Below are 23,446 nucleotides of genomic sequence, written 5' to 3'. Positions count from 1 at the left end.
TTTATTTTCCTTGCCTCATTCTTTGTCCTCACTGACTATCATGGCTGACTGCCTTATCACATATATCTCTTTCCTTTATCCTCTTCTTCATCTGCCTCTGTGGGCTGCTGTCTGACTACACCTCACTCCCATATAAGCCCTGCTTAACTTCACCTGAAACTGGTTCCACTGTGTTTTGTGAGTTAGTTTCTTTTATGTTTGAGTCGTTCTCTGGCCCATTGGAAAGTTGCTCTTGTTGTGTTGTATCTGAATTTTCTGGATCAGGAACCTCGGACGAATTCTCTCTGATAGACTCGTCAGATTCACTGTTGCTCTGTAGACCTGCTTGATTGGATCCGCTGACGGTTGTCAGTGCAGTTTCCGCCGTAGTTATTCTTCCTGTTGTTTACCATCAGTGTCTTTAAGGTCCAAATCTGCAGAGCCATCAGTCAGGGGGGGCTTTTGCTAATTGTCATGAAGTTCTGTTTCTGTTGCTGGAACAGGTGTTTCCTCACCCTCTCTTCGGTTCTTTTCTGGCTCTACAACGGAAGAAAGAGAGGTGCTGTTTAAAAAAAAAAAAAAAAAAAAAAAAATTGCTCCTGTTTTCTCATGATTAGAAAAGGTTTAAACTGTTCAGAGGCAGTCCTGCTTTAAAATCATCCTTTTTGGAGTATTTCAAGCTAGAAAAGTTTACAACAAAAGTAAGAAAACTATCTCCTCCTCCAGTTTTCCAAGACACATTTTAGTTTTTTTTCTATTATTATTATTTTATTATTTTTTTCCTTTATTGAGAGTAGACAGAGGAATGAGTGGAGAAAGCAGAGATTGAAAAGTCGAAACCAGTAAAACTATATTGAATAAGTTATAGTAAATAATATTTTGTGTTTCCTTCTGGTGGTATCTCACAGACAGCAGCTTCTCAAGAAAAATAGGACATGAAACAGAGACTTTATCATTCAGTCATCCTTTTAATCTGTACTAATCTAATCTGGATTTCATAGAAAATAGCATGGAAAATGAAAACTGAGAAGAGAATTTAAACAAAAATGTCAGCACTGAGAATAATGAACATGAATAAAATCTGTTCCAGCAAAAAAAGAAAAAAAAAAAAAAAATTAAAATGATGAAAAAATTATTCTCAAACTTTTCAGCTAAAAATTTTGAACATGATTATCTTAGAATTTCTGTAGTTAATTGTGATTAATTGCACCCTTTTAATCAAATGTATCCTGTTTGGGTATAGCCCTGCTTTGACAGGTAGATAGAAGATTATGACATGAACTTAAGTATGGAAAAAGGGATATGTTATGGATTGAAAAGCATATGAGGAGACAATAAAGAGTAAATGTTTGATAGTACATGGTTCAGATGACTTCTGACTAGTCCACTGAGCAATGGTGGACATAATTCACAAAACTGTAGTGGTGGGGAGACACTGACATGGCTTAACCAAAGTGTGTTGAAAGGGACAATAAATATTACCTTGATTAATTGCAATTAACTCGATTCTTCTTGACAGGCCTATTTCTTTTTTATAAAAATGGGTAAAAGTAAACCATTTGAAATCATTGAAAAATTATTTTGTTTATTGGGAGGCATCTGGTGACCACACCTAAGTGTTTTATGACCCCCAATGTGGTCTCAACCCCCATGTTGATCAGCTCCTGTAAGTCAGAGGATCACCCAAGTCATAAGAGGTCATTCTGAGAGAAACATGGAAGCTCCAATTGCAATACATTAAAATCAGTCTACATATTTCCATTTGAACTGATACGGTAGCTCTTAAGGTCAAAATAGAACATTTCGAAAAGCACATTTTCACTGTATAGTTTTGCAGAGAATAGTTCATGGCTTGTAAATAAGGTGCTGTTACAACTCCCTTGAAAAACAAAATGCTGTATCTCCAGGTGTTTTCTTTAAAAAAATTCAAATAGCATTAAACTGCAAAAAGCCAAAAATACTTTATCAATAGGCACAACTAGTTAAAAAAGTTTTTGCTAAACATGATAATTATCTGAAAATTTAGCAGCATTTTCATAGTTATGGAAACAAAATTGGAATGACACATCAGCCAGAATTATTGTGATTTTTCTCTAAAATTCTGCATCCAGCTCAGGCATTTTAGTTTCCAGACCTTTTTGTTCAGCTTTGTCTGGTTCATTTTGTCCCTTTTTTGTTTAAATGGTCAGAATGTTGGACCTTGTTGGGCTCATTTCCTTCAACATCACCTTTGTTGATGTTACTGTGAGGACTTTGGTTGTTGAAAAAGGTTGCCTTGCCACAAGGAGAGGAAACAGGAGATGCAGTTTCCTGCTCACCTGTACTACCTTTCAAAGCTAAAAAAGATTTAAAAATATTTGAATATTGATAATATAATATAATATAATATAATATAATATAATATCATATAATATTTTAAATGTGGCAGTATTTTTAAATACATCCAGTGTAGAACTGTTAATGATGATTATCAAGAGAAGGCATTGATTGAGCTGATTGGTCAAAAATGATCAACTTGATTTTAACAGATAAAATCATGTTCAATTTAGATTGAAGTAATTGAAAAATGAATATCTACAGTCATTCATTTGCTTGTTTAAGTTTCTCAAATTTTAGGATTTGATGACATAAGATTTAATTAGGGCTGCAAGATAATAATCACGTTTATTAAACAAACAAAATTTACCTTGTTTTTTTCTGATAAAGCTTGTCCACTATTGATTAACTCTTTATCATAATTTTCTGCCATTTTTGGTACTTTCCCAGGACACATGCACTGTTCAAGTTATAGTAAATAATATTTTGTGTTCCTTTCTGGTAGCTTCCCACAGACAACAGCTTCTCAGGAGGAAATAGGAAAAGAAACTGGAACTTTATCATTCGTCATCCTTTTAATCTGCAATAATCTACCCTACACTTGATAGAAATAACTCTGAAAAAATAAAAATGTTAGTACTGAGACTAATAAAAGTGAAAAAAACTCTGTAAAAATGTAGCGCTTATTAGCTTGCTGTAAGGGCTTAGTATTTAGATTACATATCATTTATCACAGGGGTTCTCAAATTTTTCAGCTCAGGACCCCCAAAATAAAGGTGCTAGAGACCAGGGACCCCCACTGTACCTGAAGGTGGTTAAAGTATGGATAGACACAGATGTGCACATTCAAGAATGGTCATGTGCAGACTTACGTTTTAAAAATACTGTGCATCCCTACTTAATATTTCTGTCCAGCTAAAATAAATGCTAAGAGACTGACTTGAAGCAAAGTGCAGCCTCTGGCACCTTTCAGCTGGCAAATACATTTTAATCAGCCTAAATTTTCATGTATTTCTCTCTAATTATTCATCATGTAGCTCAAACAGTCTACTTGTCAAACCTGGCTGTTCAGGAGTGGGTATTTGATCAGGTGCTGTGTCCTCAGAACCTGTGCCACCAGCTGGGTTTTGTGGATTTCCTTGCTCAGACCCTGAGAGGACAGAAGGTTGTGTCTTTGCTTCTGTAGAATTATTGGCCTGCTCTTCTTGATCACCTTCACTGTCGCTAGTATGACGGCTCTGATTATGTTGGTGTGATGACTCAGCGTCTTTGTGTTCACCTTTAGTACTTTCTGGATCTGAAACACAGAAAAAGATAAACAGAAGTGAAGACATGCTTTAAGATGTTAAAATATATTCAACTAAGCAATCTAAGCAATTAAGTCTTTAATAGGAAGAAGAGGAGAGAGACATAAACGGTGGGCTGACTTGCAACAAAATGCAGAAGTCAGATTCAAGCCACTGCTTAGAGACACAGCCTCCTACATGGGTCATGTGACATAACTGCTAGGCTATTAGCACCCTTTTCCTGTCATTATTCTGCACTTAGCTCAGACAGTGCTGTTTCAAAAACCTTGTTGTTGAGCAGTAGATATCACATCAGGCTGTGCAAGCTCAGGTATTTCCTCAGGTAAGTCAGTTTGGTTTGGTCTGTTTTCCTCCTCTGTGTTTGATTGATCCTTGGAGGAGGTCGTCTTGCCAGGTGGAGAGGAAAGAGGAGTTACAGTGTCCTGCTCACCAGCATTACCTTTCAAATCTGAAACAAAAATATCAGTAAAACAAATGTTTAAAGAGAAGCAGAATTCAAGTTTAGAGAGGTTTGTGATGACAATAAAAAAGAGGTCAGGCACAATATGTTGATCAATGACTTAGCTGATTGACGGAAGATGATCAAATTTAATTCCAAACTAAATTTACTGATAAATCAATATTTGAACCCATTTATTTATTTGTTACAGTTTCTTAAATGTGATGATTTACTGCTTTTGTAATAAAGATGACAGACATAAGCATAAGTTAGAACTCTAAGATTATAACCATGTTCTTGAAAAAAACAAAATTTTCCCATGGCTTTTTCTGGTGTAGCCTGCCCATTTCTGGCTCCCATTTTTTCATAATGTTTTGTCATCTTTCTGACTGTCCATGAAGAGAGTGACTCGTCAAAATTAGCAAACCTTAACTGAATTATTTATAATAAATTATATTTTGTTTTACCTAAGTTAGAGCTCTAACATTATAACCATGTCCTTGAACAAACAAAATGTACCTTGGCTTTTTTCTGGTGTAGCTTGTTCGCTATTGAGTTCCTCCTTGCCATGACCTTCCCTCTTCCTACTAACATCAGCTTCTAGGAGAGAAAGACGAAAAAAAAAAACCAGAGACTTTATCATTCAGTCGTCCTCAAATCTGTACTTATCTTTTCTGGACTTGATAGCCCCCCCCCCCCAAAAAATCTAAGAGTAATAATTAAATAGATAAATGCTCATTATAATTATAGATCTCATCTTCTAAATGTGTGGTGTGAAGTCTATAATCTGTTTCAGTGTTGGCTGTGTTTAGTTCTCATGTTTACAAAAATCCTGAACATTCAAATAAATTAAGTGATGAAATATTGATTCACAAAGCAGGAAGTGTAACACCATACAGAATGACTTCTCTCAGATATAACTGATCAAAGACTGACTTCCAAACCCAATAGTTATTCTGATCATGTGTTTTTAAGAGGAATCTTAGTGACTGAGAGTTCAATAGAAAGAACTGACACATTCATGTTTATCAGCCTGAATCTTCATGTATTTCTTTCTAATTATTCATCATGCAGCTCAAACAGTCTACTTGTCAAACCTGGCTGTTCAGGAGTGGGTATTTGATCAGGTGCTGTGTCCTCAGAACCTGTGCCACCAGCTGGGTTTTGTGGATTTCCTTGCTCAGACCCTGAGAGGACAGAAGGTTGTGTCTTTGCTTCTGTAGAATTATTGGCCTGCTCTTCTTGATCACCTTCACTGTCGCTAGTATGACGACTCTGATTATGTTGGTGTGATGACTCAGCGTCTTTGTGTTCACCTTTAGTACTTTCTGGATCTGAAACACAGAAAAAGATAAACAGAAGTGAAGACATGCTTTAAGATGTTAAAATATATTCAACTAAGCAATCTAAGCAATTAAGTCTTTAATAGGAAGAAGAGGAGAGAGACATAAACGGTGGGCTGACTTGCAACAAAATGCAGAAGTCAGATTCAAGCCACTGCTTAGAGACACAGCCTCCTACATGGGTCATGTGACATAACTGCTAGGCTATTAGCACCCTTTTCCTGTCATTATTCTGCACTTAGCTCAGACAGTGCTGTTTCAAAAACCTTGTTGTTGAGCAGTAGATATCACATCAGGCTGTGCAAGCTCAGGTATTTCCTCAGGTAAGTCAGTTTGGTTTGGTCTGTTTTCCTCCTCTGTGTTTGATTGATCGTTGGAGAGGTCGTCTTGCCAGGTGGAGAGGAAAGAGGAGTTACAGTGTCCTGCTCACCAGCATTACCTTTCAAATCTGAAACAAAAATATCAGTAAAACAAATGTTTAAAGAGAAGCAGAATTCAAGTTTAGAGAGGTTTGTGATGACAATAAAAAGAGGTCAGGCACAATATGTTGATCAGTGACTTAGCTGATTGACGGAAGATGATCAAATTTAATTCCAAACTAAATTTACTGATAAATCAATATTTGAACCCATTTATTTATTTGTTACAGTTTCTTAAATGTGATGATTTACTGCTTTTGTAATAAAGATGACAGACATAAGCATAAGTTAGAACTCTAAGATTATAACCATGTTCTTGAAAAAAACAAAATTTTCCCATGGCTTTTTCTGGTGTAGCCTGCCCATTTCTGGCTCCCATTTTTTCATAATGTTTTGTCATCTTTCTGACTGTCAATGAAGAGAGAGACTCGTCAAAATAAGCAAACTTAACTGAATTATTTATAATAAATTATATTTTGTTTTACCTAAGTTAGAGCTCTAACATTATAACCATGTCCTTGAACAAACAAAATGTACCTTGGCTTTTTTCTGGTGTAGCTTGTTCGCTATTGAGTTCCTCCTTGCCATGACCTTCCCTCTTCCTACTAACATCAGCTTCTAGGAGAGAAAGACGAAAAAAACCAGAGACTTTATCATTCAGTCGTCCTCAAATCTGTACTTATCTTTTCTGGACTTGATAGCCCCAAAAAATCTAAGAGTAATAATTAAATAGATAAATGCTCATTATAATTATAGATCTCATCTTCTAAATGTGTGGTGTGAAGTCTATAATCTGTTTCAGTGTTGGCTGTGTTTAGTTCTCATGTTTACAAAAATCCTGAACATTCAAATAAATTAAGTGATGAAATATTGATTCACAAAGCAGGAAGTGTAACACCATACAGAATGACTTCTCTCAGATATAACTGATCAAAGACTGACTTCCAAACCCAATAGTTATTCTGATCATGTGTTTTTAAGAGGAATCTTAGTGACTGAGAGTTCAATAGAAAGAACTGACACATTCATGTTTATCAGCCTGAATCTTCATGTATTTCTTTCTAATTATTCATCATGCAGCTCAAACAGTCTAGTTGTCAAACCTGGCTGTTCAGGAGTGGGTATTTGATCAGGTGCTGTGTCCTCAGAACCTGTGCCACCAGCTGGGTTTTGTGGATTTCCTTGCTCAGACCCTGAGAGGACAGAAGGTTGTGTCTTTGCTTCTGTAGAATTATTGGCCTGCTCTTCTTGATCACCTTCACTGTCGCTAGTATGACGACTCTGATTATGTTGGTGTGATGACTCAGCGTCTTTGTGTCCACCTTTAGTACTTTCTGGATCTGAAACACAGAAAAAGATAAACAGAAGTGAAGACATGCTTTAAGATGTTAAAATATATTCAACTAAGCAATCTAAGCAATTAAGTCTTTAATAGGAAGAAGAGGAGAGAGACATAAACGGTGGGCTGACATGCAACAAAATGCAGAAGTCAGATTCAAGCCACTGCTTAGAGACACAGCCTCCTACATGGGTCATGTGACATAACTGCTAGGCTATTAGCACCCTTTTCCTGTCATTATTCTGCACTTAGCTCAGACAGTGCTGTTTCAAAAACCTTGTTGTTGAGCAGTAGATATCACATCAGGCTGTGCAAGCTCAGGTATTTCCTCAGGTAAGTCAGTTTGGTTTGGTCTGTTTTCCTCCTCTGTGTTTGATTGATCCTTGGAGGAGGTCGTCTTGCCAGGTGGAGAGGAAAGAGGAGTTACAGTGTCCTGCTCACCAGCATTACCTTTCAAATCTGAAACAAAAATATCAGTAAAACAAATGTTTAAAGAGAAGCAGAATTCAAGTTTAGAGAGGTTTGTGATGACAATAAAAAAGAGGTCAGGCACAATATGTTGATCAATGACTTAGCTGATTGACGGAAGATGATCAAATTTAATTCCAAACTAAATTTACTGATAAATCAATATTTGAACCCATTTATTTATTTGTTACAGTTTCTTAAATGTGATGATTTACTGCTTTTGTAATAAAGATGACAGACATAAGCATAAGTTAGAACTCTAAGATTATAACCATGTTCTTGAAAAAAACAAAATTTTCCCATGGCTTTTTCTGGTGTAGCCTGCCCATTTCTGGCTCCCATTTTTTCATAATGTTTTGTCATCTTTCTGACTGTCCATGAAGAGAGTGACTCGTCAAAATTAGCAAACCTTAACTGAATTATTTATAATAAATTATATTTTGTTTTACCTAAGTTAGAGCTCTAACATTATAACCATGTCCTTGAACAAACAAAATGTACCTTGGCTTTTTTCTGGTGTAGCTTGTTCGCTATTGAGTTCCTCCTTGCCATGACCTTCCTTCTTCCTACTAACATCAGCTTCTAGGAGAGAAAGACGAAAAAAAAAAACCAGAGACTTTATCATTCAGTCGTCCTCAAATCTGTACTTATCTTTTCTGGACTTGATAGCCCCCCCAAAAAAATCTAAGAGTAATAATTAAATAGATAAATGCTCATTATAATTATAGATCTCATCTTCTAAATGTGTGGTGTGAAGTCTATAATCTGTTTCAGTGTTGGCTGTGTTTAGTTCTCATGTTTACAAAAATCCTGAACATTCAAATAAATTAAGTGATGAAATATTGATTCACAAAGCAGGAAGTGTAACACCATACAGAATGACTTCTCTCAGATATAACTGATCAAAGACTGACTTCCAAACCCAATAGTTATTCTGATCATGTGTTTTTAAGAGGAATCTTAGTGACTGAGAGTTCAATAGAAAGAACTGACACATTCATGTTTATCAGCCTGAATCTTCATGTATTTCTCTCTAATTATTCATCATGCAGCTCAAACAGTCTAGTTGTCAAACCTGGCTGTTCAGGAGTGGGTATTTGATCAGGTGCTGTGTCCTCAGAACCTGTGCCACCAGCTGGGTTTTGTGGATTTCCTTGCTCAGACCCTGAGAGGACAGAAGGTTGTGTCTTTGCTTCTGTAGAATTATTGGCCTGCTCTTCTTGATCACCTTCACTGTCGCTAGTATGACGACTCTGATTATGTTGGTGTGATGACTCAGCGTCTTTGTGTCCACCTTTAGTACTTTCTGGATCTGAAACACAGAAAAAGATAAACAGAAGTGAAGACATGCTTTAAGATGTTAAAATATATTCAACTAAGCAATCTAAGCAATTAAGTCTTTAATAGGAAGAAGAGGAGAGAGACATAAACGGTGGGCTGACTTGCAACAAAATGCAGAAGTCAGATTCAAGCCACTGCTTAGAGACACAGCCTCCTACATGGGTCATGTGACATAACTGCTAGGCTATTAGCACCCTTTTCCTGTCATTATTCTGCACTTAGCTCAGACAGTGCTGTTTCAAAAACCTTGTTGTTGAGCAGTAGATATCACATCAGGCTGTTCAAGCTCAGGTATTTCCTCAGGTAAGTCAGTTTGGTTTGGTCTGTTTTCCTCCTCTGTGTTTGATTGATCCTTGGAGGAGGTCGTCTTGCCAGGTGGAGAGGAAAGAGGAGTTACAGTGTCCTGCTCACCAGCATTACCTTTCAAATCTGAAACAAAAATATCAGTAAAACAAATGTTTAAAGAGAAGCAGAATTCAAGTTTAGAGAGGTTTGTGATGACAATAAAAAAGAGGTCAGGCACAATATGTTGATCAATGACTTAGCTGATTGACGGAAGATGATCAAATTTAATTCCAAACTAAATTTACTGATAAATCAATATTTGAACCCATTTATTTATTTGTTACAGTTTCTTAAATGTGATGATTTACTGCTTTTGTAATAAAGACGACAGACATAAGCATAAGTTAGAACTCTAAGATTATAACCGTGTTCTTGAAAAAAACAAAATTTCCCATGGCTTTTTCTGGTGTAGCCTGCCCATTTCTGGCTCCCATTTTTTCATAATGTTTTGTCATCTTTCTGACTGTCCATGAAGAGAGTGACTCGTCAAAATTAGCAAACCTTAACTGAATTATTTATAATAAATTATATTTTGTTTTACCTAAGTTAGAGCTCTAACATTATAACCATGTCCTTGAACAAACAAAATGTACCTTGGCTTTTTTCTGGTGTAGCTTGTTCGCTATTGAGTTCCTCCTTGCCATGACCTTCCTTCTTCCTACTAACATCAGCTTCTAGGAGAGAAAGACGAAAAAAAAAAACCAGAGACTTTATCATTCAGTCGTCCTCAAATCTGTACTTATCTTTTCTGGACTTGATAGCCCCCCCCCCAAAAAATCTAAGAGTAATAATTAAATAGATAAATGCTCATTATAATTATAGATCTCATCTTCTAAATGTGTGGTGTGAAGTCTATAATCTGTTTCAGTGTTGGCTATGTTTAGTTCTCATGTTTACAAAAATCCTGAATGTTCAAATAAATTAATTGATTAAATACTGATTCACAAAGCAGGAAGTGTAACACCATACAGAAGGATTTCTCTCAGATATAACTGACCAGTGACTGACTTCCAAACCCAATAGTTATTCTGATCATGAGTTTTTAAGAGGAATCTTAGTGACTGAGAGTTCAATAGAAAGAACTGACACATTCATGTTTATCAGCCTGAATCTTCATGTATTTCTCTCTAATTATTCATCATATAGCTCAGACAGTCTAGTTGTCATACCTGGCTGTTCAGGCATGGGTATTTGATCAGATGCTGTGTTCTCATGTTCTTTGCCACCAGCTAGGTTCAGTTGATTTTCGGTTTCAGACCCTGAGAGGTCAGAAGGTTGGACCTCTGCTTCTGTAGATTCTTTGGCCTGGTCTTCTTCTTGATCACCTTCACTGTCACTAGTATGAAGACACTGATTCTGTTGGAGAGATGGCTCAGCTTCAATGTGTTCGCCTTTAGTACTTTCTGAATCTGAAAAACAGAAAAAGACAAACAAAGGTGAGGAAATGCTTTAAGACAGGTGTCATCGGCTCCGTTTTCGCAATGACCAGCTTTTTCTTGCTAGACATTGAGATAGACTGAACTAAAATCTATATTTTTGTATAATTCATTTTTTTTAATTAAAAAAAAATACAAATACAGTGCTTAACAAATTTATTAGACCTCCTGTCATATTTGTCTCAGAGACCATCCAGCATCATGAAGTGCTTTAATGCGGACTCTTTCATTTTCAGTGAGTTCTTCACGTTTTACCATTTTGAACAGGAATGAGGAATTTCAAACTGAATTCACCCAAATTTGAGCCGGCTCACTGGGCTTCTCTGAGAAGTCAGAAATCAATCAGGCATAACATTCAACCACTAAAACTCATTTTTCTGTTCAGGAATGCAAGTAAATTACTATAATTTGACATATTAATCAAGAAATAATAATGTGCTTTACTATTTTTTCAGTTTTTTTGTAAATCAGTTAACTTAAAAATTCATGGATAACAATAATATTTATATTTTAGCATTAAATATATCATTTTGGTTAAAGAGCTTCTACATATTGGTGTATTAACCATTGCAGAAACATAAAAAATGATTTTGGTTTTACCAATTTTTACCAATGCTGTTAATTTAGGGCAGCTGTGGCATAAACCTTACTTTGGGTGGTGGTCTAATAAATTTGTTAAGCATTGTATATATGTACACATCATTTCTTTCCAAAATTTGTGGAACTTTAAGCCTTGAACAATGAGATCAGTCCCTATCATCACCTTTACTGCAGCCAGCCACAAGATTGAGATATTTTAGCTACATATTACTGGAGCCCTCTCGATGTTTATCACTGAGTTTGATGCTAATATGCTGTGATGTGATTGGCCAAAAACACATGCAGGAAACAAGTCTGTGAAGATTCCCAGAGGAGGGAAATTGCACTCTCAAAGAGCCTTATGAGGAAAATTATTGCAAAAAACTGCAACTTTGATCCAGATAACAATAATAAATATGTTCTTACCATGCTAAATTACAGAAATGCAAATGTGCTTCTTATCTGATCAGCTGCTAGGTTGAAGGTTTTCTTTAGACTTCAAGAAAAAAAGGTAAACTATAGCATGCCATATTTTTGCCCTCTCAAATTTTCTGAATTTGATCATCCTCCAGGGGCCAAATGGGAAGTTGTGGGGGCCTGATGTGGCCCCTGGGCCTCCAGATTATGATGACAGACATAAGTATTAGTTAAAGCTGTGTGATAATAATGGCTTTGAACAAACAAAATTTACCTTGGCTTTTCTCTGGTGGAGTCTGTCCATTTTTGGCTGCCAGATTGTCAAAACCTCTTGCCATCTTTTTGACTGACCCTGGAGAGAGTGACCAGTCAAAACCAGCAATCCTTAACTGAATAATTTATAATAATTTATATGTTATGTTACCTTTTGATATCACCCCACCAACATCAGCTTCTAGGAGAAAAAGATGGGAAAGAAACAAAGACTTTATCATTCAGTCATCCTTTAAATCTGTACTGATCTAATCAGGACTTCATAGGAATAGCTTCCTAGGACAGAATTTCAATCTAATAATTCAACAGAGAATAATAAAAGTGCATTAATATGTTTCAGTAAAATATTTTCTTTTGTAGTTTGCAGTCAGGGAAAACAAATCTTAGTAAACAACAAAAGAAGACAAATCTTAATAGACAAATAAATCTATGTTCTGTTAGCAGTTTTACATGTTACTAGTGTAGCACTGAGATGACATTCAATGATTGGTGAACTCATCAACAAGTCTTAAAATATTTCATGGTTCTTTCTTCTAAGACTGAGAGGATTTATTGTTTTTGTGGTTCTGATAATGGAAATAGGATTAAGCTACAACTTCTTACTAATGATGGATATTTTTGTCTGTTTTCAAAACTGCGCCTTGACTGAAAGCAGCAAACTTCATTTTTCAGTATGTTTAAGTCATAATAATCGGTTTTGTTTTAGCTCCTGGTGGCTGATGGTCCTCACCAGCTGCAGAGAAAAAGGAGAAAATCAGAAATGATTAAAAAACTAAACAAAGTTTTCTTTCTTGCTCAGCTCTCAACTGTGTCTACTCATTACAGTTTGTGACACCCATTCTTTTAGACCAGTGGCCCTAAAGTGATGATTTCGGGACCCAAAAGTGAGTCACTGAGCTGTTTTCAGTGGGTCGTGAATATGTGCCTAGAAAAAAGTATGGCAGAGTCTGCACATCCTTATTTTACACTATTTTGCTGTGATCCTGTGTAGACTTCGGTCATTTTATTCTGATTTAGACCTATTTTTCTTGTCATCTTGGAATTCAGTGCTGGTTTTCCTATGATAATGCTTTAATTCCTGAAGATTCCTCTAGAAAATGGTTGTTGTCATGGGAAGTTGAGTAAAAGGTGTATGCATTTTTTTTTTAATTTGCTCTGGTTCATCCTTTCGTTTCCTCCAATCATGTGTTTTGTTCCATCAAAGATCAAAACTGCAAATTTTAACATTAACCACATTTTAGAAGTTGAAAATGTTTGGCAATTTGGATCAAAATGTCTCATTAAACAGGGAGAGGTTGGTCCTGATACTAAACCAATTTAAAAGCACTGCTTTAGATCATAACGAACACATAACTCTGTATATTTCAGCTCACAAAATGAAAATAGAGAACAATATTTTTTTTAAAAACTACCTTTAATATTGTTAATAATAAAATTATATTAATTTGTTTCAGTACAAATGGGCTCAGTGGTTTGCTGAGATATACAGAAAAAGATAATCATGTTATATACAGTAGCTAGTAATGTAAAAGTAGACTTTTAAAAGCTGTAATCAACATTCAGGGACTGTTACCTTTTTGACCAGCAGTCAACTTATCAGGGCTTGTTTCATGATTTTGTGGCAAATGGCCAAGTGGCTGATGACTTGCAAGTGTTTCAGCTCTGTTGGGTTTTTTTCTCAGAAGAGGACGGTTTTCACCAGTGGGCTCTGCAGAAACAAGAAACAAGAAGTGTTGCAAGAAAAGATTGAGTAAAAAGAGATACCTGATAATAAATCCTTTATGTAACAGTATATTAGAGCAGTGGCTCTCAAACCGGGGGCCGGGGACCCCTGGGGGTCCATGAGCAACAGCTTGGAGGTCCCTGAATTATTTAATAAGTTATCAAAGTAATTCAAAACCATTTCATTCAAAATCAAATAAATACACATAAGGATCACAGTGCCGTAAACTAACCATACTAAAACAATGACTCCCACATAAATCAGCTTTGGGCCAATAAAAACTCAGATATTATTGTGACATATCACGTTAATCTATGACTCATCACACATCAGTCACTTTGCTACAGGACTTTGTTGTACAGTCCTGCTAAGCTATCAGCAACCATCTTCTGCATCCTCCTCCAGTTTCTAACTTATGCTTTCACTTTCTTATGATTTCTTATGATTGTTAAGATTAATCTGTTAATAACTGAAAGTGATGTTCCATGCTTTGTTTTGACTCTTGGGACTAACAGGATAAACATAGTAGAAAAAAACGCTAAAATCGCAAACTGTAGTCAGTGGGGAACAACTTATGATGGTTCAAAATTGACTAAGAACTATGGCACATACAGTGCTTAACAAATTTATTAGACCACCCTAACCCTAACCAAAGTAAGGTTTATGCAACAGCTGCCCTAAATTAACAGCACTGGTAATTACCAACATCATTTTTTATGTTTCTGCAATGGTTAATACACCAATATGTAGAAGCTCTTTAATCCAAATGATATATTTAATGCTAAAATATCATTATTATTGTTATTCATGAATTTTCAAATTTACCGATTTACTAAAAAAATGAAAAATAGTAAAACACGTTAATATTTCCTGATTAATATGTCAAATTATAGTAATTTACTTGCATTCCTGAACAGAAAAATGAGTTTTAGTGGTTGAATGTTATGCTTGATTAATTTCTGACTTCTCAGAGAAGCCCAGTGAGCCGGCTCAAATTTGGGTGAATTCAGTTTAAAATCCCTCATTCCTGTTTAAAATGGTAAAACCGTCAAGAGCTCACTGAAAATGAAAGAGTCCGCATTAGAGCACTTCATGATGCTGGATGGTCTCCGAGACAAATATGACAGGAGATCTAATAAATTTGTTAAGCACTGTATATTGGAGTATGTAATAAAACTTTGAGTCAATTACAACTGTGGATAATTGGGGGCTGCTTTGCTGCTTCAGGACCTGGACCACTTACTGTGATTGATGGAATAATGAATTCTGCTGTCTACCAGAAAATCCTGAAGGCCAACGTCCAGAAATCAGTCTGTGCCCTCAAGCTCAAGTGCTCTTGGGTTATGCAGCAGGGCAACGACCCAAAACGTACCAGCAAGTCCACCTCTGAATGGCTCAAACCCCCCCCCCCCCCAGTATTAAGGTTTTGGAATGGCCAAGTCAAAGTCTAACCAATGGATACGCCCGTTTCCGTGTTTCTCACTGGTGAGTCCATCCTGCAAAGCTAAAGCTTCCTAAACGCTGTCTATTGAAGGTTTTCTAGATGGATGTGTGAAACAAATCCATCTGGCGTGCCAGGTTAGTCAAAGTCCAGACTTAAATCCAGTTGAGATGCTGTGGTGTGACCTTAAACGGGCAGTTCATGCTTGAAAACCCTTCAATATGACTGACTTAAAACAATAATGCAAAGAAGAGTGGGCCAAAATTCCTCCACAGCAATGCAAAAGACTCATCACCAGTTATCCCAAATGCTTGATTGTAGCTATTGCTGCCAAGGGTGGCACAACCAATTATTAGGTTCAGGAGGCAATGACTTTTTCACATAGGGCCAGATAGGTTTAGATTTTCTTTCCACTTAATAAGTAAAATCATAATTTAGAAACTGCATTTTGTATTTACTTGGGTTGTCTTTGTGAGATATTACAATTGGTTTGATTATCCCAAACATTTAAGTGTGATAAATATGCAAAAAAAATTTGGGATCAGAAAGGGGCAAAGTACTTTTTCACGGCACTGTAAGTATATTTTGGGGGAAGCCTTTTTACTTGACTACATTTTAAAAACATCCATTGCTTTGTTAAGAAAAAAAGAAAAACTAAACTAAAATCCAAAACAAGGAGGTTCAAGCTTTTTGTAAATGACATGAAACTGGCCTGTAATTTGGCTTTGACTACACATGACTTTAAGCGACACATAGTGAGAGGTCACCCCTGATTTTTTCCATAATATCAGAGCCAAGTTTATTTGGACATATCCACAGTATCAACTAGAATGGCCGTCTGAGGCGGCAGACCCACGCCTAAGCAGCGCCACCGAGGAACTCACGCTCCCATTGATTACTATGGTGTTCAAAATTCGAAGTGCGAGAAAAACTGAACGGGCGCGCGGATCATCACCAAAATCTAATCGATTCTTCCCTGTCACTATCCCAATATTCCCTGAAAGTTTGGTGAAGATCCGACTGTTCGTTCTCGAGTTATCTTGTACACATACAAAGAAACAAAGAAACAAAGAAAGAAAGAAAGATACGGAACCCTTTACATAACCCCCTGCCGATTTCATTGGCGTGGGTAACAATGTGTGGTGGAGAAATGAGACTTGTACAAGCGGTTAAAAGTACAAAGGTGTTCATTACATCTCTGATTGCAGGATATAAATCATTCCTGCCTGCTGAGTTGACTTCTAAAGTTAATTTCATCTTTAGTCTGGCAGAAAATGTTGGGTTCTATCTGGTGGCAACAGTTGCCTTACATACAGTGCCTATAAAAACTATTAACCACCTTGGATGTTTTACCCTTTTATTGATTTTCTAAATCAATCATGGTCAATTTAATTTGATTTTGACAAAGAAAAGTATTAAAAAAACAATTTAATGTCAAAGTGAAAACAGATTTCTACAACGTAATGTCAATTAGGTATAAATATGTAAGCTACAATGAGTGATTGTGTAATGTTAACCCTCTTTAAAGTGACGACCTAAATCAACAGAGGTCCAGCCAACTGGTGCTAGTAGTCTCACAAATAGTGAAAGGGGGACCACCTGAGAGCAGTGAATGTGCCTCTACTGATTGTAGTATAAAGACACCTGTGTCTGCAAGTTCCAGTCACTGGTTATTCAGGATTCCTGGCTACCATTACACCATGATGATAAAAGAACACTACAAGCAACTCAGAGAAAAGGTTTTTGAAAAATGTAAGTCAGGGGATGGATACAAGAAAAGTTCAAAGCCACCAAACAACCCCCGAAGCTCAGTTATATCCATTATGATGAAATGGGAGGAATGTGGCACATGTGTAGATTTGCCTAGATCAGGCCATCCTCAAGAAGGAGCTAAGTGAGAGAGGCCACCGAGACACCCATGAAGGAGTTACAAGCTTCATTATCTCAGATGGGAGAGACTCTGCATACAACAACTCTTGCCTGGGTTCTTCACCAGTCAAAGCTGTATGGGAGAGTGACATGTTGAAGAGGTAAAATCAAATCTGGACTAGAGTTCACCAAAAGGTATTTGGTAGACTCTGTGGTCAAGTAGAAGAGTTCTTTGGTCTGATGAGGTCACTCTGAAGCTTGTTGGCCATCAGACAAGCTGTTATGGTTTGCGAACAACAAACACTGCACATCCCCACAAACACACCATCCCCACCGTGAAGCATGGTGGCGGCAGCATCATGCTGGGGGGATACTCCTTGGCAGCCTTCTCTGGAAGGCTTGTTAAGATAGAGGGTAAAATGCGTGTGGCAAAATATTAGATCATCCTGGAGCACAATTTTACTTTTGTGAATATTATGCAGTCACTTATGCCAAATTATTTTGACCATGATTGATTTATAAAACCAATAAAAGGGTAAAACATCCAAGGGGCTGAAAACTTTAATAGGCACTTCATATCTTTCTATTTTCTTGTATTTTCTATGTAAATAACTACGTGTAGAGAAAAAAAATGAATATTTTGGAGAGCTCGGTGGTCTAGTGTATACAAGTTTTTTTTTTTTTTTTTAAATATCAGTTAATTTCTTTCCTGTGTATTTGCTTCATAAACATCTTAAAAATGGGAGCGACAACCCATTGCACTCTAAAGTAGTCCAGTTCTCAACAGAGGCAAAGAATCTCAGTGCATGCTCCTCCTCCCTCTCTTGTACAGTGAATTACAGTTACAGGATATTTCAAATTTGTTTGGAGTTTTATGAGATTTATACCCGTTTCTAAATCTCAGGCTAAAAACATAAAGTGTCATACCTTTGGCTGGTGACTGATTTTCGACATCATCCTGCTGTCCTTTTGCAAAACATGCTGGAAGCAAACATGAGAGCAAGAACAAAAAGTTAACTTTATTAACATCATAAAGCCATTATTACATCATTAACAGTTCTATTCAGTGGACAAGATTTCAGTTGTTAATAAAATCTGACTTGTGCTCAATAATACAATGCATGTAGCTTTTGACTGAGGGTGGCCATGGAAACATCCTGGTCTTTTATCAATTAAGAATCTTTACCCAGTTAGTACTTACTATCAGCACTGAACTGTCACACAGCTTTCTATACACCTAGACGTCATGAATACACTTTAGGTCAGATATAAGGTAGTACTCTTTAAATCCTAAGATATTTCTATCAGTTTCATGGGTTAAAGTGGGATTTCTTTCTACTTTACCTTTTTGTTTCCATTTGAAGAACAGAACGGTGCCCACCAATGCACCTAATAATAATACAGCAAGAAAGAGACCGACTCCCAGAGCTACAGAGAAATTATTTTCTGCACAGAAACAAAAAAACATGTTGCAGTCAGACCACATAACAACCATCATAAAAGCGTAACGTGGTTGTTTAGGTTAACACAACCTCAATCCAAGAGAATTTGTGGTGCTGTGCAAAATGTAAATAAAAAAGAATGCAATGATTTGCAAATCTAAACCCATATTTTATCCACAAGAGAACATAAACAGCATATCAGATGTGGTATCTGATATATTTTTTCCATTTTCTGAAAAATATTAGCTCAATTTGAAATTGATGGCAGTAACAGGTCTCAAAAAAGTAAGGACAGGGCCATGTTTATCATCCCCTCTTCTTTTAACAACAGTCTGTAAACATTAGGGATGTGAGGAGACCAGTTGCAGGAGTTTTGGAATAACAATGCTGTCCCGTTCTTGTCTGATATAGGACTCCAGCTGCTCATCAGTCCTGGTTCTTCTTTTCTGGATTTTTCACTTTATGATGCTCCAAATATTTTCTGTTGGTGGAAGGTTTGGAGTACAGGTTGGCCAGTTCAACACCTGGACTCTTCCATTTTGAAGCCATGCTGTTGTGATGGATGTCGTATGTGGTCTACTATTGTCTTGTTAAATTGAAAGAGATGTTGTCTGGATTGGAGCATAAGTTGCACCAAAACCTCTATCTGCTTTTAAGCATTGATACAGCTTTAACTTGCATTTGTGGATGGAACGGTGAACTGAGTTGTTCTGGAAATGTTCCTGAGCACAGGCAGTGATTTCCAGTACAGAATCATGCCTGTTTTAAATGCAGTGCCACCTGAGGGCCCAAAGATCATAAGTATCAGCACAGAGATTTCTCCAGATTCTCTGAATCTTTTGATGATATTGGGTACTGTAGATGATATTCAAAGTTCCCACAATTTTACATTGAGGAACCTTTTTCTGAAATTGTTTCACAATTTTTCAATGCAGCTTTTGCAGATTGGTAAACCTCTGCCTGATAGTACTTCTGGGGGACTCTGCCTCTCTAAAATGCTACTATTATACCCAGTCATATTACTGACTTGCAGCCAGTTAACCTAATTAATTGCAAAATTTGAACCACTTTCCTTTCCAGACTTTTATTGCCCCATCCCTACTTTTTGAGATGTGGTGGTGTAAAATGTCTGTTTCAACATCTGATAAGTTGTTTGTTATATCAGGAATAAAATTTGAGCCTGTAAAATTTCCGAATCAAGCATTCTGTTTTTATTTACTTTTTTACACGGCACCACAAATCTTTTGGATTTGGGATTGGATATTCTGATTGCACTTAGCTTAAATGTATGTGTATGTACTTTTGACATAAAATCCTACCGTGATAGCAGTCCTTTGCTCTGAATGTAGCTTTCTCACTGCTCACAGGGTTGCTCACTGTGCAGATATAGTCTTCATCAATTTGTGTATCTCCCAGAGATATTGGTAATTTGCTTCCTGGGTGTAATTTTCCCTGTGATCTCCACTCAAACTTCATCAAGGACTCAGGTTGTCTGGGCTCTGCAGAGCACAGCAGCGTCGCTTTGACTTCAGAACCATCGGTGCTGCTGCCTTCGTTTAATTTACAGGATATGGTTGGTGTGGCAACCTTGTCTTAAAGAAAACATACATGAAAAAATGAATTAATATATACTTTCATAAGTATGAAACATCTTAAATTATGTAGAAAACACTCCAGCTAGGAAAAAACAATAATCCTTGCATTAATGACCTACAAATGAATGCAACACTGACTAGGGCTAGAAATCAATGTTTAACTTGTCTCTGTATAATAAACAATCTAACCAGCCTTACTCCAGCTTTGACAGTACATAGAAGACTGTCGGCAGGTGCTCAAACAACTGAAATTTTATTGAGGGCACAGTCTCTACTCATAGCAATGCCGTCATAAAAAACAGTCAATTCACAAGCTATAAAATCCATTTTTATCATGCATATCAAATATTAATGCTTCGAATCCTCTTGACATGGTTGTGTGTGACGGTTCAGTCTTGCCATGCATGGCCAGTTGAGAAACACTGATCTAATCTTCCTCCAGTTTTGCAACACAGGTTCTAATGCTGATGGTTTGACTGTATATAATTATTATGTTTTAGCGTAAAACTTACCTATGACCTCCAGTTTAGATTCTGAACTATATACTTTGTTGTTAATGTCTACTTCCAGTTCATAGTCTCCACTGTCTTCATATCTGAGGTCGGTGATTTCAAGCTCTGCTGTGATCCAGTTAAGAGTGATCCTATTTCTATATGGGTCATACACCTGTTCCTCACTGCCATCAAACTCTACTATTTTGTTGCCGTTGTGTTTCCAGAGAATCGAGTTGGGCTGTCCAGGAATGTCTGGCTTCAAGTGGTCCCCCTTCCCCTTCAGGACATATTTTGGAGTCTGTCCAGCAACTGTGAATAGAAATGAGAGGTATGAAAAGATGCAGCTTGAAGTAATGTATGCTCACAATCCTAGCCAAATACAAAGAGCTGCTGGTTTAAATGTTATCCTTTAGTGCTAACAGTCTTACTTACTTACATACTTTTACTGCTGCACAGTGTTAAATCTTAAACTAACAGATATACAATAAATCTTATGTGCATCAAACATAAAATGTCTATGGCCATTATTCAGACTAGCTTAAAATAATATAGTTTATGATAATATAAAGATCTGTTTCTAATATCTTATGCACATAATGAACATCAATGTGGCAGTGGAAATATGGGACATAGGTTTCATAAAGTAGGGTAGTTTTTTTCTTTACCCTGAAACAAAAAGCTTGACATAATAATCTTGGCTCAAGGTAATCATATTCTTGGGTTTTAAGTAATGCTGTTGAGATTAATCCCATTAATTGCAATTAACTGCGATCCACAATTAGTGCACTAATTTATTTTTTATTGTGATTAGTTTCTATATGGCTTTCCAAAAACGCTGATTAAACCAGGCCACTGTCTCCCTGCAGCCACAGTGATGTTAACTATAAGTCCACCACTTACTGTCTGATTTCACAAAAACCCTCACAGACAGCTCAGTGGATGTGTCAGAAGTCATCTGAACCGTTTAATGTCTAAAATGTACCTTTTAAGGTTCACTAATTTCCTTTTCAGTCCATAACAAGTTCCTTTTTTTGGTAAGGTTCATGTTCAAATCTTAAATTTACCTATAAAAACAGGTTACATGTTTAACTGCAAAACAGTAGAATTTTTAAAAGCTATAAGTAGGGTGCAGTAAATCACAATTAATTATAATTACAGGTTAATCTTATTTAAAAATTCTAATAAATCGATAGCCCTTTTTCGGAGTGATCATAACTGACTGACTTAAAACAGATAAAGCTTATTACAGCCATGCTAAACCATGTACAGTTGCCATTTTAAGATTACACTTTTAAAATTTTAAATTTTGTTCTGACTGGAGAAATATGAGAAACTTTTTTCAGTGCAAAACACCACAGCACATCCCTGCTATTGTCACAGTATGGAAAAGAATGATGTTGTTAAGTAAACAGCACGTATATCTGTATAATTGGGTTGTTACCTCGATGTGTTCAGTCTATATAAATATTTTCATACATACAGTAAATCAATATTAGCAGGCATGTGATAGGCTGATATCAGCTTGTGTTTCTTTGTACTCTGTTCTTAAATGAAAGCAACCATGTGTACATAGGCCTATAGCCTGAGTCTATTACTAGTCTATTACTAATATACTACGAATAATTAGGTTTTAGCAAAGGAAATAGCAATCATATTACTACTGTTTGATGCATAAGCCTCCTATTGACGTGATTTTAATCTGTAATGAGATATTTTGAATTCTTGACCCATAGCAACTTGAGATAAATGATTAACTCCACATACTTTTGCCTATGAGGAGGTTTGTACTATAGCTTCATAAGTTCTTGGCTTAAATATGAGGATATTGACTAACTCACCAAGGAAGAAGGTAAAGCTGAAATAAGCCAGGAAATACGGCAGACCCATTGGAGAAAGGTAGAAAAATCACAGCTATGCTGCGCAATCGAAGTCGTACATTTACTTTCACTTTGTAGTCACAGGTGTAGGAATAAATAAACAGTCCTCTTCGACGATTCAGTCACTTCAGCAGCTCATAAGTTATTTTTCCCCCAACAAGTTCCGACGGGTTGATCAAAAAACCCTCTAGGAGTAGTAGCACAGGTAATACAAAGGTGTGTGCCTGTGGGGCAGAGAAGCCAGGCAGAGATCCAAGCGAAAGTGTCTCGTACAGGTATGACACCTGAGAATTTCCGACCCATGTTTACCCCCGACCTTCACAATAATATTCAAAATTCGCCCTTTGCGCTAACACATACCCCACATGCTAGGCTAACAGGTGGGTTAACTTTGGTAAAAGGTTACTTTGAAGTCGGGAGAGTTAAAATATCTCATGTAAAAATCGAGGAAAAAAACGTTAACACTTTGTTGTTCCAATGCTAAAGTTTGCATTCGACAAAGAAGCTATCTGTGCACGTGCTACGTGCTGGTCATCTCAAACGTCGTCCGAAAATGTGAGCGTGCGCTTCCTAAATCCACTGTTGATGCCACCAAATGAGAGAACCCCACGTTATATGTATTTTTTCCCTCTAAAAAACAGACCCTTCTTTCAATTTGAACAACTTTTTTTCGAGTTCACACACTGACTACATTTCTGTGCGTTTTATTTTGAAACTTTACAGGAAGCTTGGATATGACCGTTTGGTATCGATGCCAGTTTTAGGGGCGGTTGTACATGGGAATGTGAGATATGTGCACAAGGAGTCCTTCGCAATTTTATTTTCATAGCCACAATCAGTAGTTTTGTGGAATTGTTTAATTGAAATCGTGTTCGTTTTTTTTTAAAAAAAAAAAACTTGATTAGGCTAAAATATGCAGCTGTTTAAAGAGTAATTTAAGGATTTTTTACATGTTAAATAATAGCCTACAACCACCACTTGATGGCAGTGTTTATAAACAAATA

The 23,446-nt window shown here is 36.6% G+C and overlaps 1 protein-coding gene across 1 annotated transcript; it reads right to left on the bottom strand.

Annotated features, from left to right (window-relative positions):
* Positions 1–5,671: 5,671 nt before the first annotated feature.
* On the bottom strand, positions 5,672–22,686 carry LOC121522227 (serine/arginine repetitive matrix protein 2-like). The gene is made up of 17 exons (XM_041806379.1): positions 22,404–22,686; positions 20,584–20,874; positions 19,796–20,068; positions 18,379–18,480; positions 17,962–18,015; positions 13,575–13,709; positions 12,153–12,182; positions 12,003–12,080; positions 10,466–10,705; positions 9,890–9,970; positions 9,198–9,380; positions 8,686–8,922; positions 8,112–8,192; positions 7,419–7,601; positions 6,907–7,143; positions 6,341–6,421; positions 5,672–5,832 (listed from the first exon to the last, which is right to left on the bottom strand). The coding sequence occupies exons 1-17, from the start codon at positions 22,450–22,452 to the stop codon at positions 5,672–5,674; spliced, it is 2,496 nt and encodes an 831-aa protein (XP_041662313.1). The 5' UTR covers positions 22,453–22,686.
* Between the last annotated feature and the right edge of the window lie 760 nt (positions 22,687–23,446).

Source organism: Cheilinus undulatus, linkage group 15 (assembly GCF_018320785.1).
Source record: "Cheilinus undulatus linkage group 15, ASM1832078v1, whole genome shotgun sequence".
NCBI lineage: Eukaryota > Metazoa > Chordata > Actinopteri > Labriformes > Labridae > Cheilinus > Cheilinus undulatus.
The sequence above is the reverse complement of the archived record's forward strand: the minus strand, read 5'-3'. Positions and strand labels throughout refer to the sequence as shown.

Coding starts and splice junctions, on each gene's coding strand:
- LOC121522227 (XM_041806379.1), bottom strand. CDS start 22,452: ATGGGTCTGCCGTATTTCCTGGCTTATTTCAGCTTTACCTTCTTCCTT. Junction 9,971..10,465: donor ACCCATGCCTGAACAGCCAG/GTATGACAACTA, acceptor TTTCTCTCCTAG/AAGCTGATGTTAGTAGGAAG. Junction 9,381..9,889: donor TACACCAGAAAAAAGCCAAG/GTACATTTTGTT, acceptor TTTTTGTTTCAG/ATTTGAAAGGTAATGCTGGT.